Source organism: Gaeumannomyces tritici, assembly GCF_000145635.1.
Source record: "Gaeumannomyces tritici R3-111a-1 unplaced genomic scaffold supercont2.3, whole genome shotgun sequence".
NCBI lineage: Eukaryota > Fungi > Ascomycota > Sordariomycetes > Magnaporthales > Magnaporthaceae > Gaeumannomyces > Gaeumannomyces tritici.
Window position 1 is genome coordinate 4,045,053 of NW_008804547.1, and position 11,939 is coordinate 4,056,991.

The 11,939-nt window shown below is 59.6% G+C and overlaps 6 protein-coding genes across 6 annotated transcripts in view; 4 read left to right on the forward strand and 2 right to left on the reverse strand.

Moving 5' to 3' along the window:
* Window positions 1-395: 395 nt before the first annotated feature.
* On the forward strand, window positions 396-1,352 carry GGTG_06457 (hypothetical protein; the record flags this gene model as incomplete). Its single annotated transcript, XM_009224274.1, is given in 3 exon segments — window positions 396-877; window positions 886-947; window positions 1,075-1,352. Coding segments are annotated over 3 exon segments (822 nt in total).
* A 365-nt stretch (window positions 1,353-1,717) lies between these two features.
* Window positions 1,718-3,332, reverse strand: GGTG_06458 (hypothetical protein; the record flags this gene model as incomplete). Its single annotated transcript, XM_009224275.1, has 4 exons — window positions 1,718-2,292; window positions 2,348-2,717; window positions 2,981-3,256; window positions 3,321-3,332. The coding sequence occupies 4 exons, from the start codon at window positions 3,330-3,332 to the stop codon at window positions 1,718-1,720; spliced, it is 1,233 nt and encodes a 410-aa protein (XP_009222539.1).
* A 1,493-nt stretch (window positions 3,333-4,825) lies between these two features.
* GGTG_06459 (hypothetical protein) lies at window positions 4,826-5,640 on the forward strand (the record flags this gene model as incomplete). Its single annotated transcript, XM_009224276.1, has 3 exons — window positions 4,826-5,105; window positions 5,351-5,463; window positions 5,581-5,640. Exons 1-3 carry the CDS (start codon window positions 4,925-4,927, stop codon window positions 5,638-5,640), a joined length of 354 nt encoding a protein of 117 aa, XP_009222540.1. The 5' UTR covers window positions 4,826-4,924.
* A 139-nt stretch (window positions 5,641-5,779) lies between these two features.
* On the reverse strand, window positions 5,780-9,881 carry GGTG_06460 (hypothetical protein). The gene is made up of 2 exons (XM_009224277.1): window positions 9,067-9,881; window positions 5,780-8,938 (listed from the first exon to the last, which is right to left on the reverse strand). The coding sequence occupies exons 1-2, from the start codon at window positions 9,319-9,321 to the stop codon at window positions 6,737-6,739; spliced, it is 2,457 nt and encodes an 818-aa protein (XP_009222541.1). The 5' UTR covers window positions 9,322-9,881; the 3' UTR covers window positions 5,780-6,736.
* Window positions 9,653-10,521, forward strand: GGTG_06461 (hypothetical protein; the record flags this gene model as incomplete). The annotated part of the gene is made up of 3 exons (XM_009224278.1): window positions 9,653-9,837; window positions 9,943-10,186; window positions 10,435-10,521. 3 exons carry the CDS (start codon window positions 9,653-9,655, stop codon window positions 10,519-10,521), a joined length of 516 nt encoding a protein of 171 aa, XP_009222542.1.
* A 744-nt stretch (window positions 10,522-11,265) lies between these two features.
* The window catches only part of GGTG_06462 (hypothetical protein), a gene marked incomplete at its 5' end in the record, with an annotated part of 1,501 nt that continues 827 nt past the window's right edge, over window positions 11,266-11,939 (forward strand). The window contains 2 exons of the mRNA XM_009224279.1: window positions 11,266-11,377; window positions 11,644-11,688. Of these exons, the coding sequence (XP_009222543.1) occupies window positions 11,266-11,377; window positions 11,644-11,688 (157 nt within the window). The remainder of the gene's footprint in view (window positions 11,378-11,643; window positions 11,689-11,939) is intronic.

Consider the following 11,939-nt stretch of genomic DNA (forward strand, 5'->3'; position numbering starts at 1 on the left):
GGAGCGTCCCAAAACGGCTAGCGTCATCTGTGTCCCTGGCCAGGACCCTGGGAGCGAGTCAGGTTTGGGCGGGCAGATCATCAATGATGACGCAAAGGCACTTGCTGCTCTGGTGTTGTCACCAATGAACCTGCTTCAACCCATCGTCACACCAGGTGCTGCCACAAGATGGGCTCCCTCCAATGGCTCGTCCCCGAGATGCAAGTACAAATCTAGGGCATCCCCTCCCCAGACCAGCTCCCACGGGCCGCTCGCGATGATCTAGCCGGTAGCTCCAACAGCACATCGTCAATCTCAGAGTTGCGATTGGCCAGCCACGAAAATCAACCACAAGCGCCTTCTGGTTGCACTACGATAACTTTGCCAAGACTCGCGACCGCAAGCCAGGGAACAGAATGGCCGACCAACCCCGCCCTACGCCTCCCCAGGCACCAGAGCCAACCTACGAGCTAGAGTGGGAGTCGCGGGTCCAGCAGCCCAAGCGCAGGAGCCGCCTGAGCCGTCTCTTCCCCATCGGCGGCGGCGTCGCACCAGAGGATCCGGAGGCCGTCGCACCCGCGCCACCGCCGCCGCCACCACGACGCCCGTCCTCGTTTCAGCGAAAACCCCTCACTGGCGCTACCACGCCGGCCGCTATCCCAACCCCTGCCGCCCCGAGCACGAGCGACGACGACCTCGCCCAGCAGACCCCACTCACCAAGGAGGCCCAGCAGCAGCACCAGCCGCCCCTTGCCCGCGATGGGGCGCCAGTAGTAGCGGGGCAGACGGAGCAGGAGCCAGCAAACAGCGATAAGGCAGAGGCGGCGGCCGCGGGGGTTGGGGCAGCGCGCTCGAGCCCCCGGGCCCGCCTGGACTCGATGATGCCGCCCAACCGCAGGTACCTAGGCATGCGACGGCGCGTATTCCTCGCCGCGGCCGCCGCCCTCCTCCTGCTCCTCCTGGCCCTCGTCATCGGCCTCGCTGCCGGCCTGTCGTCGCGAAACAAGGGCGACCGGGAGGACCTACCGCTCCCGGGCGGCGACGACGGCGGCCGGACGCACGAGGGCGAGCTGACCTTCTACGACCCGGGCCTAGGTGCGTGCGGCGGCTCGCACGGCGACGGAGACATGATCGTCGCCGTGGCCCGGAGCGTCTTCGATGCGGCCGCGAACGAGGGCGACGGCAACCCCAACAACAACCCCATATGTGGCAGGCGGATCCGGGTCGAGCGCGGCGACGTGTCGGTGGACGTGGCCGTGGTCGACAGGTGTGAGGGGTGCAAGCCTACCGACTTGGACCTGTCGCCGTCCGCGTTCCAGAGGCTGGCGCGGGAGGGGGACGGGAGGGTTGTCGGGCAGTGGAGGTGGCTGTGATTTTGTTCCTGCTTTGCAGATTTTTGTGTTATACCCCCTCTTTCTTTGTGTTGCCGTGGACACTGAAGAGATAGCGACGTGACCATGAAGGGACTTTCTAGAAGTCCGTTGCCTCGTGTTTCAATGATACCCCCGATGCCACTCTTTGTCTCTTTGTTCTCCTGCTTGGTTGCCAGGGTGGTGTGGTGTACTTGGAACCCGGAATCTTTTTCCAGGCGTCTCATTGAAAACTTGTATCTTCTCACCGTCAGAGAAGCCCGCAAACTAAAGCGCCGCAGTGACAGAAGGGGTATATACGGGGCTGGTGCTGTTTGTACAGGGGAATCTAGAGCAAAAAGCCAAGAGGAACCATTAACAAGCCAATGCTACCTGCCAGCGTATACGCCCACGCGGTGGTTCGAAGCTCCGTTCTGCTCCCAGTTGTAGATGTCGGCGCCGCCGCGCCGGCCGTCCAGGGCCGCGTCCTGGTCCCTGTCCTCGGCCGTAACCTCGACCGTGCGCTGGACGTGTATCGCGCTGGCGCAGAAGCCGCCGCCCGGAAATTCCGCCAGCGTCCTGTCCTTGGTCTCGAGCGCGCGCACCTCGGACCTGTTCAGGCCCGCAAAAGCTAGCACCTCGGCAGGCGACAGCGGCGGCGCCAGGCACGCGGGCGGGAGCGGTGCCAGTATGCGCTCCATGCTCGAGCTCCCGCCGCGGCCGCGCGACCCGCCTCCTGCTGCTCCTCCCCCTCCGCCGACGTCCTTCAGGCCCATCTCCATGCCGTGCTCCATGACGCTGTGACAGCCCGTCCTAGGCCAGCTACGGAAGCCGCGCCTCGACTCGCCGGCGCCGCCCGGCGCCGTCCGCGAAACGGCTGTCGTGCCGCCGCTGCCGCTCCATGAGGAGAAGATGCCGAGCTTGCGGCGGTAGAGCGTGGACTCGCCGACGCGCGCGCCCCCGGCTCCCGTGGTGGCCCGACCGCCTGCTCCCGCCACCGCCTCCGCCGGAGCTGGCACCGAATAGACGGCGCAGGCAGGGGCACCAGTCGCGCAGAACGGGCCACAGGACGGGGATGTTGGCGACGTAGATGGCGACCGAGGCCTCGCGCATGTACCAAAGCATATGCTGCGGGTCCCAGACGTTGGACAAGTTAAAGACCTTTGTAAGCACGGCGGCCACGATCACGAAGCCGCCGAAGGAAAAGATGGACAGCAGCATGGCCTTGAGGATGAGCGGGATGGGCACCCAGAGCATCAGCAGGTCGCTCGAGATGTTGAAGCAGGCCTGCACCACAGAATAGCGCTGCAGCGTCGCGCACTGCGCGTTGGGCGGCGGCATGGCCCAGTACCCGCTGAAGGGCCGGCAGTTTGCGAAGATGGAGACTTGCTACTGCCAGAATCATAAAATAGTCGTCCTTCTCCAGTACGCCTATCCTCCTCAGCTTTGTAAATCTTTTGGTCTTGTCAGCGGTTGAATTTGCAGTATAAGTAGATGGTGCGAGGCCAGCCCCATCTCATCTCGGCCAGCAGCAGGCCGTCCGTTCCTCCATCGGCAGGGCAGCCGTCGGTATCGAAGCGGGGACGCGGAGAGCAATCGGACGTACATGCGCAGCAGGATGAAGAGCATGCAGACGGAATACAGAGACCAACTCTGTATTTTGACATCTCGACGAACTCGGCGTCCAAGTCGCCCTTGGCGTTATCGCGTGCGTGGCGGCTCCGGGAACCTCCAGCAGCAGCAGTAGCGAGGCTCGCGATACCGACCTCCTTGACTTGAATTCCAAACGTGTGCGGGCGGCATAGAGTAGCTGTACGCAACGGGCGCTCATCACTATGATAGTTGCGGCCGTGGCCCCATGGGCAGAAACGCAGGTGGTCAGGTGGTTTTGATGGCAGATGGAGGATGGAGCAAGGCCTAAACGGAGGCTGATGAACCAGGGACGCAGGAACAGTCTGTTATACCGAAAGTTCAGGCTCTCGCTTGCCTGACAAGTAGCATCATCGGCTGTGCCGCTAGCGGTAGTCTGGTGGGGGAGATAGTAGGCCCCTGGGGCGTGGGGGAAGCGAGGGAGCCGGAGTTTGCACTGGCGTTCATTACGAGAAGGAAAAATAAAATAAAAATACCACGCGGTGGTATACTGTGCCCGGGCGACTTTCTCTGGGGTCCCCTCTCGGAAAATACGGTGTTGCAAGGCTCTTCCTGGAACAGCTAGACGGTAAGGCTGCTGGGACGAGAGGCGATTCCCTTGTCGACCTGCTCGCACATGACTCCCCACCGCTCACTCCTTGCCCTTCTGGAAACAAAACGTGACATGTACATGATTTCTGTTCCGGGGCGGCCCCGTGGTCCTACTCAGCGCGATGCACCCACCAGTGTTTTTTTTTTTCGTTGTCAACCAGTCCCTCTCAACCCTTCAGAGTTTGGTTTGCGCCATGGCGCCGAGACTGTTTCGCGGACACCAGCCGGAGCTTGGTTCCCAGGTCTGGGTCTGGGGGCGCCTTGGAGTCTAAGCGCGAGCTGGCCGGTGGCTTGGTTCTAGTCACGGCGCCGACACATCGCCCTCCCCAAAACGGGTGAATCTACCCTGAAAAGGGCAGCAGTCAACAAGCGAGGGATAGACGTAAAGGACCCAATGGTGGAACGAGGACTTGGCGCCCCCATCGCCACAAAGGATGGTGGCTGTTTTCTGTCTGCTGTCAGAAACCTGTCTGGTCTTGGTCCCAACTCACTTAGGCCATCGAGAGCAAAGCACGGGCGCGCCCCTCAATCTGTCACAAGCACACCGTCTTTCATCCCTTTGCTATACCCCAGTAGTGCGAGCGCTGTGCCGGCTTTGAGAGTTTTCGTGGGGAATCAAGCCTTGGCCAAGCCGAAGAAGAAAAATATCCAGGGTGATGGAAATCGGCCATCAAAACGCCCAGAATGGCGATTCGTTCCTCCTCTCTCGACCACATGGCCGCCTCTCACACGTGCCGCTTCATTTCAAAAAGAAAAGGGAAAAAAAGGAGACAGGGGAGAATCACCATGCACGGCGTTGGGCACGAGTTGGCACCACCCTCCCCCTCCTCGCCCGCTCTATCCTCCTTCCGAGCTGGCGCCTCTGATTCCAGCCATCCCTTTTTGCTACGTGCGGCAGAGCTAAGCATGCATCAAGATGCGTGGCTGCACTCACCACGAGCCGAAAGGGAAAGAAGCAAAAGAGAGAGAGGGAGAGAGAAAAAAAAAAGAAAGGAAAAGAAAAAGCAAAGAAGATACCAACGCAAGCAAGCCACTCCGGAAATCGGAGGGGTCGCATGGAGCGGATCCGAACGGCGATCCTGGATCGATCGGTGCCGGCCCCAGAGAATGAGAGAACGCGGAGTTGGGGGCAGGTGGGCAGCTAAACGAAACGAAACGGCCTGGACTGCTGACTGTTACCCGCTCTCTCATATTCGCTAATCCTCGAGGCAAACAGAAGATCTTAGTATGCCTAGCATAAAATAAAGGAGGAAGAAAAAAAAGTTCGCTGACACGTGTGTGTGTGTGTGTCCTAAGCAGCAGCCCCCCGTTTACCCAGTCGGCAGGCTTACCCACCGGTTCTTCGGAACCTCGCGATGATGATGACAGTGGCGGCAGGGACGGGGGAGGGGGGCATTCGGATTTGCTGGCACACGTGGTCAGGTAGTCACGACCCGGGAAGAATGACGGGCAGCGACGAGAGGACAAACCAGCCATGGTTTAGCTTTAGAGTTACTGGCGTCACGGCACCTATGCGTCCGTATTACCTCGTCCCTGGTACGCCTTTTATTTCCACTTTTGTTCATAATAACCTACCAGCGCAGTGTCCGTCCGGATCAAAGAGGGAAACTGTAACGACTCGACTTGGGACCCTTGACAGCCCCAGCTATCTTCTCGTCTTGGTCAGCACAAATCGAATACGCTTTTTGGGATGGGCCTTTGTGTATAAAGTAGTGTAGAATTCATAAATGGGCATTATCATGTCGAACTGCTGTTGAGACCGGCAGAGAAAATATGACCAGACGAGCTCGCTCGCTCGCTAAAACCTCGTCTCACCACCAGCGCCCGTTCCCGTGTCCGCGTGGACTTCCAAGCCAAAATTAAACCCTTGGGCCTTTGTTTGCTGGGCAAAAAAGTAAGTGGCCGACAAAACAAAAATCCCCGAAAAGCGCCATTCCCACCCCTGGCCCGAAACCCCCTGCCCTGTTCCCGCCATCCAACCATCCATAAGCAAATTAAGTCCGTCCAAAAGCTCTGTCAGAGCCACAAGGCGTGCAAGAGATATCAAGAGATGGTCAAGGAGAGAGACTGAGGAAACGGTTCGTGAGAAAAAAAAAATAGACAAACGCCAAGAACCACTAAAAAAAAACTCCAGGAAAGCCACCCAGCCACCAGGCTCAAAATAGGAATATGATATAGCTCTCCCCATCACAAGCGCCCCCCCCCCCCCCCCCCCCCTGATCTGCCAGATCAACGGAGCCCTAGCGCCGCCGGCGGCTGATGTGCCAGCCGCTCGTGTGCGCCCTGGGGCCCGGTCCTGACCGCCCACTACCGACGGAACGCGTCCAGTTCCTTTGCTTGGACCGCAGCCACCTGCCTGCTTGCCGGCAAGTCGGATCCGCCGCGAGCGGGCCTTGGGCTTTCGCCCTCGGTGGTCAGACCTCGCATGGTGGGGTAAGGGAAAAAAGAGAGTCTTGAAAGTGGTGCTTTGTAGATCACTGGGTTGCGTGTGGGCGTTTGGAGACTTCGTTTTACGGAGGTTGCTCCTATCCCTTAGCTGTTGCTTCTCCTGGCCTCATCAAGCGCGGCCTCTCTGGTCACGCCATCTGTTTGAGAACTTCCAGGCGCCTTGGCTAGGGATTCTGCTGTAAATATGGCGAGGAGCCGCGCTTGACTGCCTGAAGGATCCAGCTGGGCGACCCAGAGTGACCATAACGTATCCCACCGACGAAGGCAAGTGAAACAAGAAACAGACAATAGGCAACATGAAAAAAGTTGACCGGGGGCAATGAAGGCTTGGGGAGGTTGAACACATCTGATCGATCCTTTCGCTTGGAAGTTTTTCGCTCCTTTTTTTGAGATAGATGTTTCGATTTTTTTTCTCGTATTTTTGTTTTGTCTATAGTCCTCCCAGTGCAGCGCGCCTCGACGCCTTTTTCAAGGTGCGAGGCGCTGAGAACCGGGAGCAACTGGGTTATTTGACTGACATGTACAGAGTAGGCAATTGGCTGTCTACTCCTCCCAGTAGAGATAACGCCCATGTGATAAAGACAAAGCCGCGCTGGTAAATGGAGACAGGTAATGGAGATGTTCGGGAAAGAGCCGAGTATATGTCACATGGGTGCGGATATACCCGGCAGGAGGTCGCATGTCGAAACAGTGGAATCCTAGTCGAACAACCCAGGTGCTCAGTGCCTCACAGCCACAGGCTGCTGGAACATGGCGTCGGTCGGCTGGAAAACGGCGTCAAACTCAAACTCGGGGTGGTCCTCGGGCGAGTAATTCGCGTGACTGCCAACCATGACGGCAGAGCCGTCATCGGCGCTATACATGTTCGCGGGCGTGATGGTGGCTGTGGTGGACGGGCTGTGATACACTTCTGCAGGCCAGTGCGAGCCACCAGACATTCCCGCTGCCGCAGCAGCAGCCGTGTCGAGGGGAGGGCAGTATATGAAGTTTGCCGACGAGAGAGGCGGCATTCCACTGCCGCCCGAGAAGTCGGTGTGGTTGCCGTTCCCGTTCGACAGGGTTTGCAGGCCGAGATTCTGCGTGCCACCGTTGGTAGTCGGAGGGAACGAATAAAGGCCGTAGTTGGCGTCGAAGCTGCCGTAGAGCTCCAGAGAAGCCGACATGGCCATGGGGGCGCCTGCCTCAAGATCGACATCTTCGACCGACATGTCCATGTCCGGCCGTTCGTCTTCGGGCGACATGTCACCGTCGTCATCTTGATCTTCATCGGCAGCCTCCTCCAGTTGCTGCTCGTCCCCGTCGTCGCCGTCGCCAACGCGGACACTGATCTCCTCCATCCACTCCTTGAGGATGTTCATTGGGGGCCAGTCTCCACCACCTTTGCCGGCCCGGCGCTCCTGCTCCTCGGCCTTGATCATGGCCGCCGAGCTGGAGTTCTTGGCCTTGCCGGTGCCGTTGGAATTCCTGGCCCGACTGGGCTTCTCCTTGAAGTGCGTTCTGCGCAGGTGGGCGGCGGCGTTGTAATATGCACCGTACTGCTTCTTGGCGTTGCACTGCTTGCACTTGTTGAGTGGCTGCACCGGCCAGGGACCCGAGGCCGCGGCCGAGGACGAGCTTTCGGAGCTCAATCTCGGGTCTCGGCACACCCACTTGGTCGTCAAGGGCTTGTGCTTGGCGTCAATGTGCCGCCGGAGCTCATGCTCGCCGCGGAACTCGGTATTCTGTGGACATTTGTCGCAGAACACCTTGGGGTGCTTGGGGCGCTCGTACTTCTTTGTTGCAGCAATGGGCGCCTTGCCGTCCTTTTGGGTCGCCCGTGCGCTGGCCTCGGGCCCAGAAAGGCTGTCGACGGCGCCGCTCTGAGAGCTCCTCTGCTGGACGCTGTGAGGCGCTGGGGGGGGCCTCGGCCGCAGCATCTGGGCCTTGGAGGCGTTGAGGTTTTGGCGCTTGATGGCCTCCTTTGCCCGCAACTTCAGCGACTGGGTCGACTTGATGCTCGTGTTGGACTGGGTACGTTCCATGTCGACCGAAACCTGATGAGCCAGCATCGACGGATATGTGTCGAGGGCACAGTCAGGTGGCTGCGAGGTGCTGCTCATCATGGAGTCGGTGGACTGCCACGAGTCAGACCGTTCCATGCTCATCATGGCGTCATCTGGCTGGAAAGATGGCGCCGACCTCGAGTACATGTGAGGTGGCACCGAGAGACTGGCCCCCATTTGGGAGAAGTCCTGCTGGTCAGCCGGCGAGGGTCGCTTCCTCAGCAAAGGCTGGCTGCCAGGTGAAGTCGAGAGCGCGTCTTGCATCGCAGTAGCGGCGCCAGAGTCGTGGTACGAACTTTGCGACGCGATGCGCACCATGCCGACGGGGAGCTGGCCGACAACCGAAGACCCGTCGTTGACCATGTTGCTGGCTTGACGGCTCATGCTGAGGTCCTCCAGGGTCGGTGCCTCGGTGAGCGAGCCGCAGGCGGACATGGCGGTTTGGGTGAAGTCTTCAAGCCCAGGGTATTGGGGCATGGTCGGCAGGATGCTTTCGTCGAACGGATGCGACTTCAGATACATGGCGACATCCATGCCGACGTCTGGTAGAAGGACATGACCCTCGGTCAACGTTGGCATCTCAGTGGGCTGGCTGCTGGACTGCGGCATCTTTCCCATGAGCTGCATCGCGCGGCCGTAGAAGCTCTCTGACGGCCCGTTTCTTGATGCCGGGTCTGCCGTGGCGAAGCCAGCCGTCTGTTGGGGGTAGGTTGCCGGAGGGGGTGTTATTGGGCCGGAGCCTGTGAATGGCATCGACGGCGTTGGCTGAAGTGATCTTGCCGAAGCGGACCGGTCCATTGGGATCGAGTAGCTAACCCGAGGTTGCTGCTGCGACATGGTCCTGGCCCGCTTCATGGGATGTGCGACCTCGTGGGTAGTCTGAGACACGGATGATTCTAGGTGAGTAACCAAGCCGGAAACCGATGGATGGGCCAGGGCGGCGGGAGATGGCCAGATATCTGGACAAACACCAACCGACTCTCATTCGCGCCCTCGGGTGTGCTTACCTGGATGTGGTGACTTGCCGAGATCGACATTGGCGGTGCCGCCGGCCGAGTGGCCGAGTGCCGGCGAACATTGCGGAACGGTGGGGTGCAGTTGAACGGGGTTGTTGGCGGGAAGGCGTCCAAGCTGGGACCCAGCGAGGTCGTTGTCGACTTCAGCTGTGCGATTTTCAGGTCGATTTGTTGTCTCTCCTGTTGGAGCCTCTCTAGCTGCTGCAACTGCTCCGAGCCGTGGGCCCGATGGCTCATGTTGCTCATCGAAGCAGCACTAGACAAGCAGATGAAGCTGGTGTGCTCAACCTTCTGCAAGGTAGCAGCCCTGGCCGAGCGACTGTGCGCGAACCGGGGGCTTGCTGGTGGACTGGTGGCTAGGTGGCCTCGTGCGTGCACGGGTCAAGACTCCTTGACCTGCCTTGCTTTCTGCGCCTTTTCTTCTTCTCTGGACTGCGAGTTCGTCCGTGTGTGTGTGTGTGTGTATGTCTTTGTGTGTGTATGTGTTCCCCGCTCTGCGCGGTTCAGGACGCTTGCTTCGCACTAGAGTCGAGGCGAGCGACTTGGCTGCTTCTTTCGTGCTTGATGCTTGGTGCTAATGCCTCCACGTCTTATGAGGTCGGCAGGGACCGAGGAGGGATATAGGCTGATGAGACAAGGCGTCGTTGTCTGGATCTTTGTCTGGACGAGAGGGTTGGACAAGAAACGAAGCAGCGATGAAGGGGCAGATGCCTGGAAGAAGCAGAAGGAGCAGAAGTGCAACAGGGGTGGGGACGTGGATAGGTCAATATTTAACCAGTCGTTGCCCAACGAGGCTTCGCGGGCGGCATTTCCACCCCAGCACAGGGTCGGCGAATGGTGGTGACGGACTGACACGGCAGCTCGCAGCGTCGTGTGGTGTGTGGGTATCATCTCATGGATGGCACAACCGCCAGCGGGCATGCAGCCATCAACACCTGTGCCTGGTTCCGACCGCGCAAGCCCGAACCCGAGGAGCCCAGGAGCGGCAGCCAAAGTGACGAACCCCACAGGCAGTTTGGAGGGAGGGATTGGGCGTCCCACACCACCCGGCCGGGGTTCTGGCCTTGGTCTATTTTTCGTGCTTGCTTCTCCGTCGCCGACGATCCCATCTGTACGAGGCACGAAGGGCAGCCGGCAAGGGTGGGAGTGCCGGGGTGGCAGGGGGCCCGGGGATTGGCTGTGACGACTGTTTCTGCAGCTTCCCAGCTTTTCGTCGTCTGTTCTGCGTCGCCGCCAGCGCTAGCGCCCCCTCTGCCCCATGCCAGCCACGCTAGGCCGGTGCCAATTGTTGTGAGCCTCTAGCCCAAGCCCACTTTGCATATCACCCTGGGTCTGGGGTCTGACGGCGCTGGGGAAAAGCTTGGCGCCGCTACCACACACGCAGCTCCCTCCAGCGCATTCGGCACGCAGAAGCACGCCGACCAAGAGGCAGGCCGTGGCGCCTGAGGGAGGGTGGTCTTGATACCCGATTAGCGGCAGGCACCGGCGCGGTGCCAGGACACGACTGGCCGTCATCGCAAAGCTCGTTGGGTGCGGGTCTCAATATTGGCCCCCCGCTTAGTGGTGAGACTGGAGTGCGTGCAGCCGATGGTACGACACGGAGGGGGGGCAATTCGTCTGTGGCGGGCTTGGAGGCTGCCAGTGGTTGCCCGTCCACAAGGGCCTGTCGTTGCCCAATCTCAGAGAGGCTGTGGTGCATCAAGGCCGTTTTTGCCTGACCAACGACGACCCGCATGATGGGGGTCGTAGCCATCACGTGCACCAGGCTCCATTCATTATCGATAAGGAGTCGCTACGCGCTCAGCTTGCCCGCCTATTAGTGGAGCTGCTGCAGAGTCCTACCAACGCCCGTGCACCACGCACGTCCGTTTTTCAGAATGCCCGCGCGCTTGTTCCACCCTCATTCGACCAGGCGATGACAGATGCTCCACTCACCCTGAGTCCGATGTGGCATCCCGATCTCCCCGACACAGGCATTGCGACAGAGGCTGTGTTGTGCTGGCTCCCAATGCCCCTTATCACAGGGTAATGGACAATTGACGACGGCATGATGCAGCGGAACAAGCAAAGAATGCTTGACGACATATCCAGAGGTCCCCTGAACCCTTGACCGCTCGGGCTTGGGGCCTGGTTTTTTTTCAAAGGCAAAATTGGGAGGGGTTGTTTGGGTGACTGGCAGGAGATGGCACCATGGCAAATAGGTGGGCGATTGGTGCCACTGCTGTGGTTGTTATTATGGCTTTGGTCATCGAGTATAGGTTCCTGGCTCCCTCTGCAAAATTACTGTCAAGCATACACAGCTGTAAGTACCTACCTAGACCAGTATCGGTATAGCTGGTGGATTACAAAGATATTGCTGTCACCAGGGACCCTCCGGCCCTCCATCATGGAGTCATGGCAGTGGGCCAGTGGCCGACGTGGTTCACTCCGTTTTTTTTTTTTCACTCTGCGGACAAAGTGCGCCTCGCAGTCCAACCGGCTCGAAGGAGTCAATGGCGGCGGTTACCTACCAAGGGTCTTCTGTGAGGCCTTATCGATCATCTATCACAACTGCCTACATACATGCAGACGTTGCACGGCTCCACAACGGCACCCCGCGCTTGATGGACGGTCGTGCGTGTCCTGTCATGTTGTGTCCGTACTGCCGCCCAGCTTGGCTCGATGGATGCGCGCGGGCTCAGTCAGTCGCTCGCTAGCGCAGGCATATTTGGGATTAGCAGGCGTTTGAGCAGCGCCCTCTTTGCCAGTAAACTTTGACAACACAACAGACCAATGTCTGAGCGGCAGGCACCAGGGCACCCGTGGGCACCAGCCGGGATGCTCCCAGTCTGCCAGCGCATCAGAAAGACTGCAGCCACTCTACG